General features: G+C 35.9%; 1 protein-coding gene across 25 annotated transcripts in view; it reads left to right on the plus strand.

Annotated features, from left to right (window-relative positions):
* RIMBP2 (RIMS binding protein 2) overlaps nt 1-22,909 on the plus strand; it is a 122,620-nt gene that overhangs the window by 46,236 nt on the left and 53,475 nt on the right. For 22 of the 25 annotated variants that reach the window (XR_005839999.1, XR_005840004.1, XR_005840002.1 and 19 more), the window contains 1 exon segment: nt 22,129-22,218. Coding sequence is in view for 15 of the 25 variants with exons in the window: in XM_040647949.2 (XP_040503883.1) it covers nt 22,129-22,218 (90 nt within the window). In the remaining 10 variants the exon portion in view is untranslated. 25 annotated transcript variants of the gene reach the window in all.

The following is a 22,909-nucleotide window of genomic DNA, read 5'->3' on the forward strand; positions in this document are numbered from 1 at the left end:
GGAATGTAGAACCTTTTTGCTCATTCTGTATCAGCACTGTTCTTTCTCCATTCCTCTGGAAAAATAAAAAAAAAAAACCCTCAGTTTTCCAACTTTCCTTGTGTTTTTTCTTTTTCTTAAAGCTACAGGAGAGTCCTGAAAGTTGGACAGTTATGACATTCATTGTTCAGATAAGGAAAGATACCTCCTACATTCTCATTAGAGCAGCAAGCTTCACCACATTATTTTACTATGGTAAATACACAGTTTCTTATGTCTTAATGGCTTGGAAGTACTTCCAGCTCTCCATGCTGGTTAAATTCTTTCATAGGGAATTTGACTTTCAGATATATAATCCAAAGAATTATATCATAGGACTGAGGCACTCCCAGGGCTTGAACAGAAAGAAATACGAGGAGGAGGCCAATATTTTGATGTGTCCTTTTGAAAACATGGTGCAAGAGACCAAGGAGAAAAGATGTCTAGAGAAAGGATTGAGTTTGTCCACCTCTATCAGTTGTGTGTGGGAGGTAGTGGTGGATGTTGATGGTTGTCTTCATTGCTTTCTAGTACCCTTCTTAAAACGTTTTGATTGTGTGAATAATTTGCTAGGAGCAAAGAAACGAGAAGCCTATGGGGATGTTATAACAGCATTACTGTCTGGCTGTCTTTAGCCCTAAGTCAATGTAAATTACATTGGAGGTGTCTCTTGGCAACCTAATAGCACTACCTTGGGCAGTGCTGTGGGCCATTAACTCTTTTGTGGCCAATGCTTCAGACAGTTGAGTTGTTTTTTTTTTTTTAAACAGATGTTTTAAAGTTTTGGCAGCAAACATGTCTGTAAAAGTGACCTGAAATGAGCAGGTCACATAACATGGAAGATACCTGATTGTGAGACCATGAGGAAATTTTCAGTTCTCTAGCAAAAATCATCATGAAAAAATAACCTACTTCCATGAAAGTAGTAATGCTGTATTTAATATACCTTTGCTTTCTAAGGTCAATACAGTTAATAAACCCAGAACAAGTATAGAATTAATTTGAAGATCTAACAGAAAATTGGGTAAATTGTTCAAGTTCTAGTCAGGCAAAAGGCCTAAGAGAGCCACAGGGAGACAAGGAGAGCACATAGATACAGCTTATCTCTCCTGGGCAGTATGCTGTATTTAATGATTTACAGTCTCAATTAAAGATTGTAGAATTGCAAAGTATTTGACATTTGAGGGAGTAGTAAAACTAAAACAAATTAATTGCTTGGAGAGAAAAGCTTTTAAGGTAAGGACAAAGTAATTGATAGCTGGCTTTGCACATGAATAAAATGTGTTTACTTCATGTGAGGCTTTCTTTTTTCTTTTAAATTGTTTTCCATTAGAAATATGAAATGATAGTGAGCAAGCCTGTTATACTGCTGATCTGTAGTAACCTCATCATTCTCTTAACTGAGAAAATTCTGCTAATTATAGATATGGTAAGAACATACATGCGTGTATGTATATATATACATGTATGTATAGTGCTTTTACATTATATATGTAAAAAGAATTTTATGCTATAAAATTAAAAAGTCATGCTATAAAATAAGTAATATATTATATATCTGCATAAACACATGCATATAAATCTGTGTATGTTTAAATTTTACAGTCCAAGATTTGCTGCTTTGCTTTTCAGCATTATTAAAAATTTAACTGTATTTCCAGCTGAGACACCTTCTCATTTTGAGAGCAATGTAAATGTTAGCAATTAAAAGCAGTTAAAAAGCATGTTAGAAGTCATGTAATTTTTATGGACTGGCTGACTAAATAACGGATGCCTTCTAGATTTTCCAGGGAGCAGAAAGGTTGTAAACAAATTGTTTTGCCATCCTAGATGTCCTATTCTAACCTATAGTGTACTTGAAAATTGAACTGATTTTTATTTTGGAGTGAAATTATAATCATCTCTGGTGAGTCGCATAATGCTATATTGTGTCTGCCATGAAGGGTCTCTTTTCTTTCTATGGATCTGAAGTAAGATTCCAAGAGACAGTTCAAGTAAAAGGAATGCACTGAAAAAGCATCTTAAAATATTAAGTTTTACTTATGCTGCAGTGATCGTAATGCCTACACTCTAACTACATTCTACAACGCTCAAAAGTGAGTACTGTTTTTCTAGCAAAGAGAAAATTTAGATCTTGTTATTGCTTTCTTAGAGAATGATGAAAAACTAAGAAAACAAAATGCCCCCTTCCTTCTCTTTTCCTAAAAGTAAATGAGTCAACCAATAAGTAAGTTGCAACTGCATGATTGGGTCAAGAGAGTTTTACAAGGCAGGTGTGGTGCAAGCTTAACGTCAGTATTTCTTGACTGCACCACTGTTTTGTAGAGCTAAGCCTTTCTGCATGTACTTTACACACAGGCCTTATGTGAGGCTTATTTATGTAATGTTGTTAAAACACCAATACAGAAAATCTCCAGGAGTTGTCCCACTCCCTCCATCCTGCCCCCTCCCAACTTTGTTGCTGTAACGATATTTTTAAGTTTTGTGGGCTTTTTAAACTTCAGGTTAAGAATTCTGTTTCAGTGCCATTTCTTGGATTCAAGCCTTGTAAGCGCAGCTTCTTGTCACATGAATAAAATAAGATTGACAGATGAGCTGGGACGTACGTACAGTCACCCTTTTCAAGATCTCGATTATTCACATTCTGGAAATAGTTTTCCTGAAATAGGACTGCATCCTTATCTGTAAAATGAATAAGACTGCAGTCCTCCCATGTAATAGCATTTTTAGCGCATTACCATATAATTAAATGTAAAAGCAAGGCAAGTCCTCCAGTGTGGCTGGGAAATCTTTAACTCCAGGAAGAAGTAGCACCTTATTTAGTGAAGTATAAAGAGTAGCTGGGAAGGCACTGTAAAAATTTTGTTCAGCCACACTGAAGTAACTGAACACCATGGAGTGTTACCTAGTTTCAATATTTTATCTCCTATTAAAGGGAGCAGAGTGTGACTGAAGACCTTTTTGACCAAGGTTAATAATAACTGTTAATAACAGCTGTTTCAAAAAGAATGTCTCCTGAGTAAAATGTGTTGCAAGGGCTTAATTTTGTTTATATTCCACAGATTGTATATGAAAATTTTTGGGAGCCCTGTATTAATAGATACTTGGTACAAAAATAAATCAAGAAATAGAAAAAAGTTTTGCTGTTCTAAAATACTGATGAAATAAGAAGCTACAGAAGCCCTGTAATAATGTGTTCATTGTAATTTTCCAAAGCCAAGTTGCCAACTGTGATCTGTGAATCATTAGAAATCCTCTGGGCATGTTGCTGACTTCTCCATCTGGTTTCCATCAGTCGTGTCCTTCTCCAAACTTCATAGTTTTAAGAGCATCTGTCAGTGAGGGAGAAGGGAGCTTGTATCCTGGTCAGCAGTTGCAGTGATGTGACACAACTGTGAATGGGGTGGTCACAAAGGGCAAGGCAGTGGTGTGGTTCCACATTACTGCAAATAAATGAGTGGGTTTCTGTGAGAGAATTGTGGTTCACTGTATGGAAAAGTGGTGCTTGCCTATGTTCTCAGCCTTCTAATGAAGTGAAAGATACGGCATTTGGTAGGAATTGAATACTATATATAACCAGATTGCACTTTAACTGGTGCCTTGGAAGAAAGAGAGAATGTCCTTTTTTCCTTTTTTTTTTCTCTACTTGCTAACAGCAAGTTAATGAATGAAAGTGAGACGGTTATTTCTGCTAGTGAAGAAAAGCTTTAATATTTTTCTTTCCAATTTTCTTCCCCCATTATTCCTATTTTGAATCTTTTCTGTTGGAAATCACAATAAACATTTTCAAGCAGGTTTGATTCAACTGACTTAAATGTTTCCCACTCTGCGAATGCCTTTAATGGTTCCTAAGCAGGCTGAAAAACCAGAGCCTGGATCAAGCTGTTACAACACATGCAGAGATCTGTGAAGAAAAATTAGCCTTCCTCACAGACCATAAGAACAGTGAAAAGAAGAACAATGACAAAAGCTATTGCTGAACAAAATGAATTATTTTTAGAAGCTTTATTCTGTTAGCTCACCTGGTTGAAAAGAGGAGCCATTCTGTGCCTACCTATCTGCCTGTCATTGTGTACTGTAGGTGCACTGAGTACATGTAATAGAGGTTTATACAAAAGAATAGGAAAATCCCTCTACACCTGGTATGCTATCTTCTATTTTGAAGAATCACTGATTAAAGAATAGTGAGTTTTAGGTCACAGTGACCTTCTTTCACAGGTTTAAATATGTCTGTTGAACTTCCTACACAAGCCAGTTGTGTATACTGGGGTTGTTCTGGTCTGTATTTTGGGTAATTTTGGTAATATTTATTTTTTACATCAAGCATGAACTGAAATGGATTCAATTCAAAATGAAAAAATGAAATGTAGAATTCTGCAAAGGCTTGACGTTTTTGCCTGTGGTTTGTCGTAATTCTATAGTAACTTTATTCAAATAAATGCAGTTTCATGATAAACAGGAAAGACCAAAAATGGTTTGATAGGTACTTGTCATAGTCTTGATTATTTATGGGCAGTTCATTGTCTAGATTTGAAAGATCAGACTGTATGTATATAGTGTCAAGGCCTACAAGTGATATGCTGCTATGTTCAAAGCTCTGGTCACGCACAGCAAGAGTCCTTGCTAGAAGTGTAAGAACTGTAATTCTAATCTGTGGTGACTATTCCCTGCTGCAGTTGATATCATCCTTAACAGTTAATTTTTGAATCTGCAGGACTCTGCTGTAACTTGCACAGTTTCTTCCTTATGTTTTAAGCACCAAAACTTCAAATACAGTACAAAGCATTTTACCATTTTTTGCCACTGAAAAACTTTCACCTGTTTGAAACCCTTGCTTTCTAGGGGTGTGTCTTGCTGGCAGCTAGCAGCGTGATCGAATCTTCTGAGGGGGCTTATTGTAGGAGATAGGAGCTTTTATGCTCCTAAATTTCTTCATCTCCCCGCAGCCAGGCAATACTCAGAGGCAACAAAATACTTTGGGAGTTTGTTATCACAGAAGCTTTTGCTTATCACTTGGTGGGAGACCTGTTTTCTCCCTTAACTTTTGTAATTTCAGTTCACAGACTGGTTTGTGCAGTTCCATTCAGTTTTCACCTTAATTCTTTCTGAATACTAGTGAAAACTCATGGCATATTTGGTTTCTAGCTTTTGTTGTTGTTTTTTTCTCAGCTGGATTGATGCCCAGCCCTATGAATTCTAAAATCATTTAAATGTGGAATGTGTTTATCTTTGAATGATATATTCTGTATAATATTCATTAATTTCAGAATATCTACATAAGTGAAGCTAAAGTCTATACGTGATAAATGCATGTAAATCACTGCTGATGCTCGCATAAAACCATGAATGGTACTGATTAGCCTGTTGGGGAGCTAGAAGTGTATTGAAGACCCATTTTATAGAGCTGCTGAAAGAGTTTAAATGGGAAGGTGGCAAGCTGTTCTGCTGCCACCTTGTTTGATAGGTTGTTCTCTAGCCTCTTCTAGATCTCAAAAGCTTGGAAGTCAGTTCTCTGCAAGTCCTGAAATGAAAGACTTAGTGCTCCCAGGGTTCAGATTTGGATGAAACTGCCCTAGGGCAGCAATGTCAGGTAGACTGTATTTAAAACAAGAACCTTTCCTTCCTTACGTTTGCACAAAGCTAGAAATGTCAAAAATTTTGTTCAGAATTGTAATAAAAGCACAAGTAGGGAAGTCAGGATTCTTCGGGTAGAAAAATATCTAATGGTACTGTATAATTTATTTGGAAACAATTTGGATGACAGTTAGCCACTGAATATTGTTAGTTTGATTTTGTTGTGACACAGAGCAAGCACCAATGCAACCAGTAAGCTACAACAGTAGCCCTGTACAGCTTTTTCTTTTTCTTTTTTTTTTTTTTTTCAGAGGTTTAGTTCCTGTTTTCACTGCAATCTGAATTGGAGTTTAAAATGAGGTCTTGCATAGAGGAGATTATTTTTATAGTGTACATTTCACTGGACAGCAAAGCAATTACTTCCTAAATTTAGAAATTATTCTCTTCCATATTATGGCAGGGTTGGACACATTTTGACATTTGAGCAACTTTCAGCATACATTTTGTATATAAGAAATAATGTTATTTGACAATCTGGCAAAGTAAGTATTCTGGATTTGTTTCTAACCAGGAAACAAGCTAGGAGTTTGCAGGTTTGCTGTGGCAGAACTGTAGATTGCCATAATGTTCAGATTGCCATCTTCTCTGCAGGAGCATATCCCTTCACTGTGAGTTGTTTGGGACTCTCAGGGAAAATGCTCACTCTCTTCCTATATGTGGTTCAGATAGCAGTGGTTAGCAATTTGAGTTGAGGAGACAGCATGATTGTCAATCCAGTTGTTCTCAATGAAAGAACAAAATTATGATAAGTCATTTGGTTAATTATGTAGTTAAAACCCATTTAAGGTGACATGGTCTTGGCAGCACCAAGACTGAATCATGCTGAATTATGCTGAAAACAGTAAAGAAAAGGCCCAGATTCTGATACCCTGAATTGAGCAAAAAAAAAAAAAAAACAAAAAACCTGAATACAAAACATGCTGGCAGTGAGTTTTGTTTCCTCTGGGTAAATAGAGCATTGTCTGAGTGTTTGAAGGCTGCAGGAGTTGGCATTTGGTTGAGTTCCTAATCAAGTGGCAGTTTCCATTTTGACAAAGACTGAAACAGAATCATAAGTTTGAACAAATGGACTTAACAAGCTCCCCTCATCTGGCTGCTTTTCAGCAGAAAATAGAAGAATGGTAACATGGATTCATTCTCTAGTGAGTTACAGTACCAACAAGAGAGATAACTCAGGATTTCTTACTTCTAGCTCAGTTTTACTATGCTTTTTTTCCTTTTTTTCAGCCACCCAAAGGCTGTATATTTATTTCTCCTGACTCATTTTCTATTTTTTGAAGAGCTTCACAGGTCTGTTAAGCAGAACTAAACTTGGCATAGCTGCATAAAACCTAGAATGCCTGAGAAAGATATGCATTCAGCAGATAATCTCCTATCATACTTCAAGTGATTTGAGGCATAGGTTTAAAATTAGTGATTTGGAGAAGTTTCAAAGAAAACAGAAAGTTGTGTTCAACACGTTGCCAATGAATAATGATATTCTTGTCCTACAGTAATTTCAAGGGAATGTCTTTACATTTAGACTTGACCATAAGTAGGTTATTTATCTACAGTGAGAAGAACTTAGGCTACATCTACTTCAAATGAACAATGACTTAGGAGTGATAATCATTTATTTCTAATTCTGCCAATTCTCCAGCATTTGCTAATGATATTTAGGAAAAAAAAGAAACATGGGAGGAGTTTGTGCCTTCTGCTATACGCTGGGTGGTAGTCCTATCCAGGGAATCTGAAGGGAAAATAAGTCTTTTGTATATATAGCAATTTAGGTCTTCACATGTTATTCCAGACACTTTTTTTTTGAGAATCAGACAAAGATTGTCAGGAAGAATAATCTTAATATCTGCAATATAATTAACTTCAGGCATTAAATGTAGTGTAAAGTGGAGGTGTAAACAACTCACAGTGAAGGGATATGCTCCTGCAGAGAAGATGGCAATCTGAACATTATGGCAATCTACAGTTCTGCCACAGCAAACCTGCAAACTCCTAGCTTGTTTCCTGGTTAGAAAATATGTTGGCCTGTGACATGTTTTCCTGTCAGATTCAGTTTAGTAATTTGCTGAGGCCTTACAAAGTAGAAGGGTAAACCACTAATGGAGGGAAAAGATCGCTAATGAAGGGATATGCAAATTAAGGAGAAAGTCAAAGCACTGTCGTTGTTGAGATAATGATAAGCCAAATTCTAGGTCCAGCTCTCTCTAGTCATGCCCTGCACACTCTTGAAGGTTTCATGGAATCTTGAGTGAGAATGTATGTAGAGGACGGAAAGACTTGTCTGTGGTGTCCAAAGTTATCCTTTAATAGGTGCCCACTAACACTGAAATGATAGTTCACTAAAAGGCAGCCTATTGGATATCATTTGCAATGAGATGCTAAGAAATGGTTTTCATAGCTGTATATTCTAGTCAAAATATTTGTAAGAAAGTAGAAATTAGTTGAGTGCTACAGGCAGTGTAAACAATAATTCCAGAGTTATATATTTTGAACTAGGAAATTTAGGAGAAATATCAATATTTCATATGCTATTATGCCTATTAGAATGACTGACATTTTGATTGTCACTGAAGCAGGGGAATCTGTCAAGACATCTGATCTCTGGAACCTCATCAATCTCAGGTAATCATTTTTTGGAGGCAGATGTCATTATTCAGTAGATGGGGAAAAAAAACCCTCCTGTTTTTAGAAAACTTAATGTGCAGCTGAATGAAATTTTCATTTTCATTCTTCACTTTATTGATATCCATATCAGTCATGATCAACTTAATTTTACTTAGTGTCAGTGTGAGTTTCTGCCTAGATGTCTTGCAAAGAAGCTTAGCAACATTTACACTTGCACCTGGCGTTCATAGACTACAACACTACACAAAGATGCAGAACAGGCATTTGTACAGTACGTTCTATTTTAAAATAGGGAGAGTAGGTGACTGAATTATTGCTGCTGTCTTGGGGTCTACTCTTGTTTTTCTCAAGTTTTATTCTGAAAAACATCCTGATAGGCAGCCTACCTGCATCCAGTTATGTGTACATCACCTTTTTGGAGTTCTTCATGTCTCTAGAAATGCTTCCTAACTTAAAAGTCTTTATTCATACTGAGAGGTAAATTAAAACTCTTTTCTTGATAAACACTGTTTTGAAATTCAGCCCATTGAAATTCAGAAGCATCACTTAAATTCGTTATCTGTTTATATTTAACTGAAACTAATTTCTTTTGGCTTTATCAGAGCTAATTAGTTTGCTTGAGAAATGAAAATTTTTCAGAATTCTTTGGTTCAAGTAAATACATCGAAGGGGGAAAAATAGTAATTTAAAAATACTTAAATATGAATAGAACTATATATTAATGGTGTTTGTAATAGACAGGTGGAAATATAGCTGACAGTAACTGATCTCAAGTGTCTAAAATGCTGGAAATTTTGTGTAGTTTTTAAATGTTCTCCCAGGATTTGTTTTACATAGAGAATTGTAATTAACTTGTCTATTTCATGCTTCATGATCTATTTCATGCTTCATGAATAGATTTCAGCTGTAGGTTCATTTTTAATTGATGAGCTCAGAAATTATGCTAATACCCTCTATATATGACTGCTATGCTACGATGAACCATGAGGCTTTTTAAATGTAATATCTTATTTTTAAAATTTATCTCATTTTTCAATAGATGATTCATGTGGAAACATCAGTTTTGATACTTTCTAGAAATATGAAACAAAAACAACATTTCCTTTTAATCAGTAGAGATAAATTACTTGTGTTCATTGTTTTCCATAGTTGCACTGGTGCACAACGTGCAAGGTGCAGAAATTTGGAAGTGAAATAAGCTCAGATGAAATAAAATGGAACTGATCTCCATCTTCCCAGAAATTAAACTGAATTCATTCTTCTTCAGATTTTGGGATGGTGTTTTATAAATGGGGGCTTCTCCCTTTCAAATACCTGTGAATGAAAAAAAAGAAGAAAATTGGTGAAGCAGACAGTACAATAAATTTAGTTTACTGTTTATGGTACTGCTTGCAAACCTTATTCATCATAGAAATATTATCCTTCATTAATGATATCATTACTCCTTAATTCTTTTATTTTTTTTTCCCACCTCATTGGCATTTTCTTTCTAAAACCTTGGATATTGGCCTTTTGGTTTGGGCTGTACGCCTTTAACTTATTTTAAAAGCTCTTCAGTGGATCAAACTAAATCACTCCATCAGTTATTTGATAATTTTTTTATATATAACATTTTAGTTAAGCTTTGATCACTCAGTGGATGTTACTACACTGTCTTGAAAAACCTTCCTGATCTTGAGGTTTCCAGATCAGTGTTGGATGATACCTGAACAAAAGTGTTGCCCAGATGAAGAGCTATACCAATGTGGGAATGGAGAAAGCTGCCATTAAAATCACCTTACCTTCTGTCATAAAAGGCACGCCAGAAGCCAGCAGTTGAACTGTATTTGTTAGTATATACAGCCTGGCAGTGTTTTTCAGTTATGTTCCTAGGGAGGTTAAAAATCACAGTTCATTTAGAAATTAGCTTTAAAATTTCTAAATGTAGGATCAGTGTTTTTCTTTTGTTAACATTGTTTTGTTGTGCAGCAGCTTGAAACAGTGCAAACACAACATTCTTTGTACACTGGTGTTCAACAGTATTTCACTTCTTTCTGTCCTTTAAGCCTTTCCTGGAAACTTCCACGAGGCTTTCAACTTGTGGCTGCCACAACAATTGATTTTTATGAACTGAAAAAATTAAATATGACAACCCCTGAAGCTAAATATTATTAGCATTGGAATTATTTTCTTTTGATCTTTAATTCAGCATGAGAAATTTTCAGCATTCAATTTCATAAAGTGGAATACTATATTCCAGTAGCAGTGGCAGTAGTAGTATCAATGCTTTGCATCGTCTCACCGTGTTCCGAGAGTTCCTTCTGCGGGGTTTTTACTGTGCAGAGTTTAATTCTATTGTATTTCCCCTATACATCACATGAGTCAGGATTTATTTTCTGTTAATTCACAAATCAAAAACAGCTTGTATCATTTTTCCTCTCCTTTGATTTTCCTCTTTGACAAAAGATTATTTGCTCATTTGGTGGCATTTTATACAAAAGATTAATTCTGTGCTCTGGTTAGAGCACAGCCTGGTTGGTTAGCTTAAAGGTCTTCAGAATTGCAAGCTGCTTTCAGGTCATTTATATTTTAATGTAAGACTATAATTAAATATCAGCAAATGTACAAATTGCAACAACAAAAATCATGCATCTTTTCAAGGTTAATGTCATATTATATGAAGTAAGAGAGAGAAAGAGATTTTAAAAGTTATATTCAGGATATGCATAATGCACACTTGCATTAAAAAGGTTTTACGCTCAAAGAAGTGAAATTTCCTATCACTTAGATTGTTTTGAGTGACAGAAGGCAAAAGCCTCTTGCTGTCTCTGTAACTGTTTTACACATCTTATAAATTCTGTGCCTTACTGACATGTCAAGATTTTATCCTGGAAACAACTGTGAATAAACTTTATTTATGTGAATATAAATGCTTTAAGTCCTAGAATATCCTGGTCTAGTTCAGGGATTAGTAATAGAAAGCTGGAATACACAGACAGCAAAAGCTCACTGAATCTTTGTGTTCAGCCTCAAGCAGTTAATAATTGACTTTTAAAGACTAAACCAAAATGTAAATGTTTACTGACATTACGGATCACAAAAGGCTTCTCTGCTGCAGGTACTTAGGAAAGCATGAAGCTGAGCGTGGCTTGCCAGCCTGCCTTGTGTAAATAACCCTAATCATACCTTACTATATTACCCATTTCAATGTGCTTTTGCCTTGTCTCATCTGGTGGCTGAGAGGATGAGAGGTGTCAGGCGTGCCTAACGCCCTCCCCTTGAACAGCCCCAGGGGAGTGATGTTCCCTTTCCAGCCAGTGGCTAAAAGGTCAGCCTCAGCTAGTAAGGAGGATTAATTTTAATTTTGCAGTGTGATGCAGGAGAACATGAATGTGCAGAAAAAGACTCTGATTCTTTTTCTTTGCCTGTATCATTAAGAAGGGAAGATGGATGCAACTGCATATACACAGGACTACTTTCTGAGTAAGTGGGGGTGAAATACATTTCATTGCTATCACATGTAACTCTAAGAAATGAAATAATTAGTGGCTGAGGGTAATATACACCTAATTAGTCACATTGAAGCAAATTTAACTGATGCCAAATAAATAACGTGTTGGCAAAGAATTGGGAAATAGCAGAGAGAAGTCTGATTGCAACTTTAATGCACGTTTCGAGCATTACATTCATTTGGATTTATGTCAGAGTTTAATGAACAGGAAAATACTATGGAGTTTTGATAAAATGCTTCGATATTCCACAGCTCTTAACTAGTTGGTTCCTTGCCTGAGTTGAGGCCTTGTTGATCTGTTTCCCTTTGAGTTTATCCAAATGAAAGCAGAATGGTAAGTAAATATCTCCCTGGCTGCATTAGTTAGACTTAGTAAAGAGAAAATAATGAGAAATAATGTGCTAGCTATGCTGTTTGGATATTGTGTTGCTTTTTATGATATGTATGACTCTTGTCTATGCTCTGTGCTTGTCAAAGGTGCCTGGAAAATTCTCCTTGTAGACTATAGAAATGCAGAGCAAATTTATGACAGCATAATAAAGAATCCAAAGCAGTTGTGGTAGTTTTTAAAGGCTTAAAGATTTGCGCATTTGCATGCAATATCATACAGAAAGATTTCTGTGTTAGTATCTGGCGCTGACTCTGCTTTCACATTGCTGTTCAGTGCCAGTCAAATCATCTGTGAAACATTTCCAGAAGTTATTCTTGCTGGTGGCTGGCCCTGTTTTTCAGGGCTGTCTTCAACCATTGCAACAATCCAAAAACAATGAACGTTTTTTGGTCTTAATTACCATGTGCATCTTGGTGAAAAACAAGCCTCATGTATTCCTTCAAGCAATACTGTACAAGCTATTGACATCCTCAGGGTGTATTTATACGTATAGATATATTCAAGATTTTTTTTATGTTGATCATATGCTGTCATCATCTCTGTCTGTACTCTGTCAAATAACCTTTCTTAATATCTTTATCACTCAAAGCTGTAAGGAGTCTTCAAGCACTACTGCTGTTAAAAAAACTATAAAGCTACTGTCCTTCTTCTGTAAGCAAGTGATTATTGCTTCCAAAATTATGTATATTAATTAGACATAATTTTAGCTGTTTTGTCTTATGCTTTGAAAGACAAAATATATTTTGGCAGGGACTTACTTCTAATTGGGTGGAGCCTACCTTGATGATTCTATGGTTCTAAAATGAAATTTGATTCTTCACTAAGGTTCAAGATTGAGTGAATGAACCTTAAGAAAATTTAGAAAATATTGGCATACTATTTGAAAAACAAAATCATTGTTGGTGAATTATAGTTTTCCTAGCTAATGTATTTCTCCTTTTTGTTTCTTGGAACAGGGTGGGGATGGAAGGTTTTTAAGGAGGGCACTTAGTTGTAGCTAGTGTTACTCGAGGAAGATTTTGTTGGAGCACAGGATGATCATCATACCATTTTGTACTTTGCTTAGGTTAATGCATAACTTTAGCGTTTGGTTTTTACTTAATTTAGTGGAAGTCTTACCTGAAGGTTATAGTATTACCTGTTCTGAAAACAGAACTTCTGAAGCATGAATAGCTGCTCATGAGTAATGTTTCTGACGTCTAGATCCTAAATTATTCTGCATATTTTTCTTATGTTTGTATTGAAAGGAAAAATTATTTTCTGCTTTCAAGTCACTTATTTTTTAAACTGTGCTATACTTTTTGTAGGTTTTCAGAACTGTGCACAATGTCAATATAACCTTCTACCTGATAAAATTACTGAGACAACTGTGTCATTACTAATGTCACCAGAGCTCACACTTTTTTTTTTTTTTAACATTTGTCTCTTTAAATTTGCTGCTTAAGGAGTTGGCAGTCTCTGAAAACATCCTTAGCTTGTTGAGCTGGAGCTGGTGTTATGCTTAGGTTCAGTACATTTCATCCTTTTTTAGTGCCACAGGACTGCATTTTCCACCTGCTGGGGCATGATGTTGCCATGACAACAGCTGATCTTGTTTGGTCTTCTCTCCTCTTTGTGCATGATGGAAAGGAAAGCTTTTTGAGAAATGTTTGTGAAAGCTGATCTAACTAATTGCATTTTAATTACCAGTGAAATAGAACAAGAAAGCTTGTTCTATTTCTAGAAAAATAAGAAATTTCTATCATAAGAAATAGCACAGTGAAATGGACTCTTTAATCAGAGCTGACAAGATTTCTCCATGAGCTATTTCTATATAACAGTGTCTGCAACTGTTGTGTTAGCAGAATATTAACATAAATGGTCTGTAGAAGATCCTGTAAGGTATTCCACTGAGAGATCTCCAAGCCCACACTGCAATTCACCAGTCTTCTGTATGCCTTCTGTTAATCAGCAAATAGAAACCTTAATGACATAGTAGGTAATTAAAGAGATGCTACAGCCTTATCCTTAATGAGCTCCAGTGATGATCAGAATTACTTTGTTCATGTGTTTCTAGCTGACGTGTTTTGTTTGTTCTTCCACTTGTGAAATCATAGAAAATGGAAAATGTGGATGGCAATTTCCTTCTGGATTATCACAGAGTTTGAGTGGAAATACATGCGTTTGTAGAAAACAGGAGGAAAAAGCATACATTTTTAATTATTTTGAAATAATTGGTTGCATTTGGTTTGACATTCAAAAGTAAGGTTTGTCTTCGACACATCCATTGAAGTCAAGGCAGTAGAAAAAAATCACTACCAGTTGTAGATGTGGAACAAATTATTATACCATATGATGGTAACATCAATAAGAAAATATTTCTTAAGGGAACCACAGGGAATGTCTCCTTCAGACAGCTTGTTACCAGCATTTCAATGAGGTTGTTTACCCTGCACTGCCTTTATTTTATGCCTTTCTTCAAGGAACTCCATGTTCACTTATTTCTCCCTTAGAAGTGGATCATTTCAGATGATTTCTCTCTTTTACTTGCTTGTAAGTTACCCCTGAATAAACTCAAATTGTGCCACGGGAAATGAGAATTTAGACCTGGCCTCTCAGATGTGCTGGTTCATTTGGTGCATTGAGATGTGAGTGTAAAAATAATTGAAAGGAAAAGCCCTGAATAAATATTGATTTTTACTTCAACCCACAGATCAAACTGATTAACTTTCTAATACTGTCCAAGGGAAAGCACTACTGTGATACTATTTTCATTGTTGATGAGAGGGTTTTGTTATTTTCGTATGATGTATGTGGCTGAAGAAGTGGAGAATGGGGCAAAAAAAAAAAAAAAAAAAGTGATAGCAGTGGTCTGAGCGTAGCAAATCAAATACGGATACACAAGATTCCAAAATCGGGGGATTTTCCAAGGCTTCAGATCCATCTGATGTTGAAGTCTCCTTTTTCCCCTCTGCAAAACGTGGCCTGGGCTGTCTTACTGTGTAAAGCAGTGTTCTGGTGAGGCTGGCAGAGCTGAGGTGGTAAGAAAAGGCCATTCAAATAAGTTATGAGAAACAGTGTGTGAAGAGCTAATACTCTAAAAGGAACATGAATGAAATGAGTTGGTAGTACAAAGCCTAATACCTTAAGAGTCTTACTAAGGTGAAAAATAATTTGGTACTTTAATTATTTATGTTTCTTAACATCTGGTCCTGGTCACTGCAGTGCCAAGGCACTGGTGATTTCCAAATATGATATACTGCTACAGTTCCTGTGTTCCTTATTTGGTAGTGCTTTTGAAGTAGTGCTATTTTTATGTAGTGTTTATTACGCTACATTCAGCTTACTGATTAGAGGGTAAAGCTGCATTTGTTCTCTTTTATTAGAATTAAGTACAATTTGCATGAAAATGTCTTTTTTTAAAATGAAGAAAATCTAATTGAGAAGGGATTTTATTTAAAATTGAAGCACTTCTAAATAAACCTTCCTTTGTCCGAAGAGTAGTAGCAGGAAAAAAAATGTATCTGTTAACATTTGATGTAAAATTGGGTTCTTTAGTCTTTAAATGCTAGCATCATAAAATGTAAGACTATTTTTCTGCACTGCTTGATAATGTGTACTTGATTGTGACAATTCGGAGTCAGAATCACAGAGAAGTATTAAAAAATCTTAGACAAAAGTCTCTAGTTTGTCAAACGCAATGAAAAATAATCAGCGTACCACTAATTTACAATATATATATATTATCACAGTTGCATGGTTCTAGCTCTTAAGTTGGAAATGGTGGAATACACTACTGGACAGAGCTGTACTGCACCCTTCATGGCATGGGGAGAAGGGAGGCATTCAGCATCTTCTAGGGCTTTCTTTGATCCTACATTTATCTTACTGGTATGTTGGATATAATAGAATGAGGATGAATAATCTTTGCCTTTAAAATCTATCCCTTGAAATAAAAAAAATAATAATAAAAAAGAAAGTGGTGGTGTTAAACCTGACCTTAGTAATGAGTCATTTACAGGGCAAAAATATGTAATAAAATATCAGAAGGTTATTCATTTTTTCTTTATGTTTAAGTACCTCTAGACTACTGGTTTTCAGTTTTCTCCTGGAATAATGTGATTCTGTGCATGCATCGTCAAAACAGAGAAACATCATGTAGGATTAGAGTCAGTGTGTTCCAGTGCAGTCAGTCCAGGTTACTGGCAAAACAAGTCTCAAAGAAAAAAGGCTACCAATAAATGAATAGTGTATAACATTTTTTTTCTTAAAAAAAAAAAAAAACAAATATAATTGATGGATGAGCAAACTAGCACACAGGGCAACAGATGCCTTTCTCCAGGCAATGTAGAACCTTGTTACCCAGACAGTGGTGTCAGATTGTATTAAATCTACAGAAGTCATCCTTCTACCGTGAATTTTTCTAGCCAGTCCTCATATCTGCAGGAGAGTTTCTACTTTTGCTCTACTAGAAACACACATTTTTGCTTTCATTTCTGCACTTTAAAAGATGCAACTCATATATAAGGTAATACATTTATTTCTAATATATTTTTATTTATAAGTTTTAATGGATATTTTATTAATTGTCTCATGTTTTGTGAAGGATATACTGATGTGCCTGTGATGCTCTGAGCATCCTTTAAAAAATGGCACACTGTAGGACTGATTGTGTTTTTATACGTTTGAGGGGGCTGTCAATTTTCTGATTCAGTTTACTTCAAAGATTTTGAAAAGATCATCTTTAGTGTTGTTTTCTTAAATTGAAATGCCTGAGCTGAAAAAGCCTGAAGCGTTTTCTTACATACATCAGTAAATATCCTTGCTGTTTGGGATTTTGTCTGACATTCTGAAGACAAGGTTTCAGATTCTTTTTTGCGAATTACTCTATATAGAGTCCTGAGATGAATACATGCTGACTGGCACCCTATCACGTATGTGATATATGTAAGTATGGTATGTGTTTCACATATTTACATGTTGAAAAAACTCAAGTTGAAGCAATCTAAGTTCTGTGTAACTTCTGCCTAAATATATTATAAAGAAGTTTGTGTTTTGGCTTATTCTATCACCAGCTGATTATTATCTGTGACAGTACTTTTTTGTGGAGGACAGTCAAGTATTTTTATGTAGTTTCTATTTTTCCGTCCTTATAATTCATTTTCCATGTTCATTTCTCTCTAAAATTTTTGGATGCATGCTATTTTTTATCAGGCAATAATTAAACTGCTTCAAACTGTGTTGTTTACTTTGTTTGTCTTTCTTGTTGCTGTTAAAAAATGTGCTGTGTAGCAATGTCTTTAGAAAGGGATGGCAGGCAGTTCAACTAATATATAAAACTCAATGTCAAGGCTCTGTGGACTAGTGAGATTTTTTGGGAGAGTGAAGTCCTGCTTCCTTTTCACTTGCTCATTGCTCTGCTAACATTCAGTCAGCATTTGTCTTGGCATAAGTGTAATACAGTGTCTTGGAGTAACTGGCCTGATGAATTGTTTTCAATTCTTCTCAACTCTTCTCAATTAACTGCTGTGATGGTTTGATTTGCATAGGTTGAATGGTAGACCTAATATGGCTCCTTAGTAAAATGTTGATTCTTAGGCACGATTAAATTGCCAGAATAGCTACATTCAGTGAATAAAATAAGAACAATTGAGAGAGCAGCAGGGGGGGAAAGGGCAAAACCCTCATTAAATTTGGAAAAAGAGTCAACAGTTATTTGTATGAAAGTAGAGAAAAGATGAGGGAAGACTGTGCTGTAGTGCTTTCCACAGGATTGATTTTTGGTCTGGTGGTGGTTCATGGTCATGAGCTGACAAAATCTTGTCAAGTTCAAAAATGAACTGCAAAGTTCCACAAAATATCCTCTTAGATCCATGCAGTAGGAGAGGGGCATCCTTTTGTGTGTTCCCTTTAGACTTCTGGTAGAACTATTAAACTGAGAGTAGGGAAGGCTGTAGGGAAGAAGCCCTAGCATTCATTGACAACCTGGAGGCACGAAGCATGTATCCAGCCCATTGCCAGGAAATCTGTCATTTGTGATGGCTGCCCTATGTATTTCCTGACCTCTTTGTTTTGTTGACTTGGAGGTTCTGTTTGAAATTGGCAGTTGTAAGAACTGAAGTGAGAAGTGTTGCCCTGTTGTTAATGCATTCAATACTAGCTGTCAAGTAAATGAAAGCGAATGGAAAAGGATTCTATTTATTTCTGTATAGCATTTTCAAAAGACATCTGTCTCCTTTAAAGTGTATTTGAAGCTTCAGAACTCTTTCAGGATACAGCACGGTGGTGTATGCAGGACAGTCATGAGCTGTCATCTTTCAGAGACTGACTGTGGGCTACTGAGATTTTATGCTACATATCTGAGTCTTCTGTTTTGTCCATGGAAGAAAACTGTAAAATGTCCTTTTCTTCTACATGACTTGAATTCACTTTTAATATATGAATTTTTTATTGGGTGGAATTTAGTTCTGGGATGATTGAATTAACTTTGGTCGTCTTTGTTGAAGGCTTATATTTAACTAATCTGGAAAATATTGAAGCCAATCAATTAGGAAAAGAATCACAAACTGCCATGAATATTAAACAATGCATAACTATCATTTGCAAAAATACAGGTGGTATTTCACCTCCCCAGGAGAAGAAATTCCTTCTGTGGTGTAAAGAGGAGATGTGAAAGAGGTATGGTTAAATGTGTTTCTCCATGTACAGTTAGCATCTGGAAGTACTCAACACTGGAGAAACTGTTCATGAGAAATTTTAAGAAGAGATTTTAATCCTTAAGAGAAGACATAACTGTTGAGTACTGTTCATGTTTGTTATACAGAGAAGCTGGCTTGTGTTCCCATGTGGGCATTAAGTGTGTGCTGCTTCAGTTAATCCCATCACAGGTTACTTTCAGGACATGGCAGATGACTGGAGTAGTGTGTGGGAAGACAGATTTGGAGTAAGTCTGTCACTAAGCCACCTGGTTAGGGGCATGACCTTTGGCAAGTGGCTTGATCTCTCCCTTTCTGTTTCCTCTTTTTGTACTTCTTTATCTTCTTAAATTAAAAGATAGACTTTCGTGGAGTACTGATGATTTCTTTTGTATTTGTGCAATGCACAGACCTGAGTTTCAGCTAAGGCTTCTGTCAGATAGTAAACTTCCTTCCTCTTTCTATAGATCAGGTAGAAAAGAGTTATTCTAAGAAGGCTCAGAGAAGGGGAAGGGTTTTATCTGTTGGTTTTCTATCTATGAGCAAGAGAATTTCAGTATTCTTGGTTGTTTTTTGTTGTGTTCAGTTGCTTTCTTGTATTCAACACCAATTGTATGAAAACAATACTGTTTAAAAACTTTTTCATACAGATAAGTGAAAATATGGGCCAAGTAAATAACAGAATCACCTATTGTATGTGAAATCACTTTACGTGAGTTGTGTGAACATCAGCTTTCTCTGCATACACCTAATATACATTCAATTGCTGTGTATTCTTGTATGCCAAGCAAATATATTCACCAAACGTAGCAGCTTCGTGTGATTGTTGTATAAAAGTACCCGGGGAGATTTCAGTAGTGTGATGGATACTTCATCTGTATGGTTCTTTATTATCTTCTGCAGTAGTTCTCCTGTGAGCAGAACATGCACCTCCTTTCTCCAGCCTGCCAATGATGCCAGAAAGAATTATGTATTTTTTTCCTTCTAGATCATTTTTCATGTGGGTATAAGGGGAAATTCTGGGTAGGCACCTCATTTTAGATTGTGAACAATATTTGCCATGATCCAACCTACTGAAGTCTTGCATTTAATTCCAAAAATCCCAAGCACATCTCGGAAGTTGTAGAAACCTTTTAGAAAAAATTGCATAAACTTGCCATCCTTGCAGAGAGAGATCAAAAACTTTAGCAACTCAGGCCCCTGCTTTTTAATTACTGTGACCCATGATTATGATGTGTTAGAACTGAACATTTCCAGCTGAATCTACCAGAATTCTTCTGTCAGAGCCCTCTTGTAAGGGTCCATAGTTGAGAGATACTTTGAGTCATCAAAAACTAAACTAAAATTGTGGGAAACCTTGAATTGATAGTAACAATGACATCTTTGGCAGACATGACTCAATAAAGGAACTTGGCTTAAACTTACAAGGCTTCCATTCAGCATGGCTTTTACCACATTATTGCTCTGAGACCTTTGACTTATTTATTCTTTGTTTCCTTAGGGCTTTTTCTGAAAGCAGGCAGTGTGAATGTTGTCAGTTTACAACTGTGTATGTTATTTCAAAGCACACTGATAATGTGCACAGATGTTTTTCAGCTAAGTGAACCCTCGCATCCAAATTCCTTTCTTGTTGGTCTTTACATGTATTTTCCGATCTAGAAATGCGCCAGCAATTCCTGCTACTGATCAAGAGATTCTTTATTTTTATGGATTTGGTTGGGTTGGGGAACATGTGTGGTCCTTCATCCTGACAAGTGCAACAGAACGCTGAAAGATGTTGCCACTGAGAACAGAAATTGAAGCATAACTAAATTGGCTAACTACTAAGAACCAATGAAACTGAGATAGTTGCTGCCCTACTAAAGTTCATCCTTGCAAATAAATGTGTTTTCTTTGCATAGGATATCAGCCAGCCCAATTGCTCTGCCATATCTCAGAAAGCATTTTCTATTCTGGAGAATTTAAATAGGATGTAAAGGGTGCTGGTCTAGATTCCCATCAGTTACTACTTTGCTCCTCACTCTTCTTCCCTTCTGCTTCTGCTGGAATTCCTTTTAATAACCTTATTAAAAACTGGTAAGGCATTGTCACTTGTTCCCCATTAAAGTCAGCTGAGCAATATTGATTCATAACAAATGCAAATTGATCCATTAAAGTCAATGTTGAATCTCGCTTGACAGAAGCCTGTGGTTCTAAGGATTTCTCAGGGCAGCCAGCATAGCTTATCTTTGCCTACGAAAATGCAGAACAGTTACACAATGCTTTACAAATAACTTTCAGTAATAAGTAGGATTTGGTCATTTATTCACATATCCAAGGAACTGTTCAGTGCAGTTTGCTCGTATTCTAAGAATATTTGCTAATTTAATTCACAACTTTGAAAAATGTAACGTGAGCTAAGAAATTGTTGTCAGTTTGTCCCTCAGAACTGTCTAGCATCTCAGGATCTGACTGTCACTTTTAATTGCATCCTAAACAACAGATTTAACAAAACTTGAGAAATCTTAATTGCTGATATCTTTAAGTGTGAGATGATGAGTGCAACTGCAACTAGGAGAATGAAAATTATGTGATTTGATGTCTTGGTTTAGTTCAGTAGTCTTCAGTCAAGAGAACAGCTTCCCACCTGTAGGCTGTAGTTATTATCTTGATGTTTAGACAGTATTGTATTCTGTCTGCATTTTGGGTTTGCCTGCCATGGTAGCGTGCAAGTGTTCTACCCAGCCTCTAAAAATGATTGAATTTAAACATGTATATATGTGCATTTATTATAAGCAGACATACTACAAATAGAAATAGCTATCATAAATCTAGTGACATATATGAATATAAACATGTACATGATTGCACATTCTGGTTGTTGGCTTTTGCCCTCAGAATGCCTTCTGAAGATCTAAGTTTGAGGATGTTGCTTTATTCTGAAAGCCAAGTTTCTTCCCTGCTCTCAGTAAGGTACCCAGGTTTGAGCTCCCTGTTGCATGTGCAGGGAGATATTTTTTTTTTCTTAATAAGTACGTATTTATCTGCACCAGGCCTGTGATGTCAGGTCATCTGTTTGTCTGCACATCTTTAATCAGATCATCTACTGAAAACATGTGGTTTTATGATAGAGCCAACTGTAATTGTGAGCTAATCTTCTGCCACTGCACCTTCAGTGCCTTTGGCTTTATGCCTGGTACTACTCTTAATGGTATGTTAATACCAAATAATGCAAAAACATTGCTTCCTTAAGAACTTAATAGGATGTACTGTAATGGAGATAAATGGTCTATAACACACACTCTTTTCTTGTGTTTTAGAAAAATGAACTGAAGGATGCTGTGCAAGAGAAGAATCGCCTGAGCCTTCAGTATGCAATTGTGTCACATAAAGCCCTGCAATATGACCAGGTACCAATCCTAAGCACGGAATTCATATATTAATTTGTTACAGTAATCAGTCTGCAAAGTGGATAAAAAATGGATTGTGTAGTCACATCTAACACGAAGTTTTTTAATTAAAAATAAGTTACATGTGTATATGACAAACAGATGTTATTTTCAAGTGAAAATAACAAGTGAAAAAGACACACTGGTAGATGGTATAGAGATGCATTATTCCTAATTCATCTTTTCTTAACATCAGAAATTGGTATTAGGCTTTGGAAAAAATATGATTTTTTTCAGTAATTTTTCCAATCAAGTCTCAACAAAAATATCTCTAATTTTTCCAAAGAATGCTGACAGAAAGGATGACTCACTAGCAGTGTATTTTCCTTCCCTTCTGCTTTTTTCCCTTGTAATTTTTTCATTTTTCAATAAAATGTTGAAATGACATTCATTGTCCAGCAGTAAATTTTGCAAATTCTGTTATCAGCTGTTATTTCCCCTGTAGCATGACATATGGTATGTCCATGTCTCAGCTATCCGAAGTCCTGTTTTCATAGTAAGCTTTTTTCTTTTTTTTTTTTTGCCTGTTTCAGGACAGAAGCTCTCCCTAACTACTGTGATTTTATCTGTGGCAAATTCTGCATGGCTTAAGTAGCATGGGCTGATGTGCCTTATCTCATCACATATGTATTCAGTGGAAGAAACATCATGA

The sequence above is a fragment of the Gallus gallus genome, chromosome 15, assembly GCF_016699485.2.
Source record: "Gallus gallus isolate bGalGal1 chromosome 15, bGalGal1.mat.broiler.GRCg7b, whole genome shotgun sequence".
Lineage (NCBI taxonomy): Eukaryota > Metazoa > Chordata > Aves > Galliformes > Phasianidae > Gallus > Gallus gallus.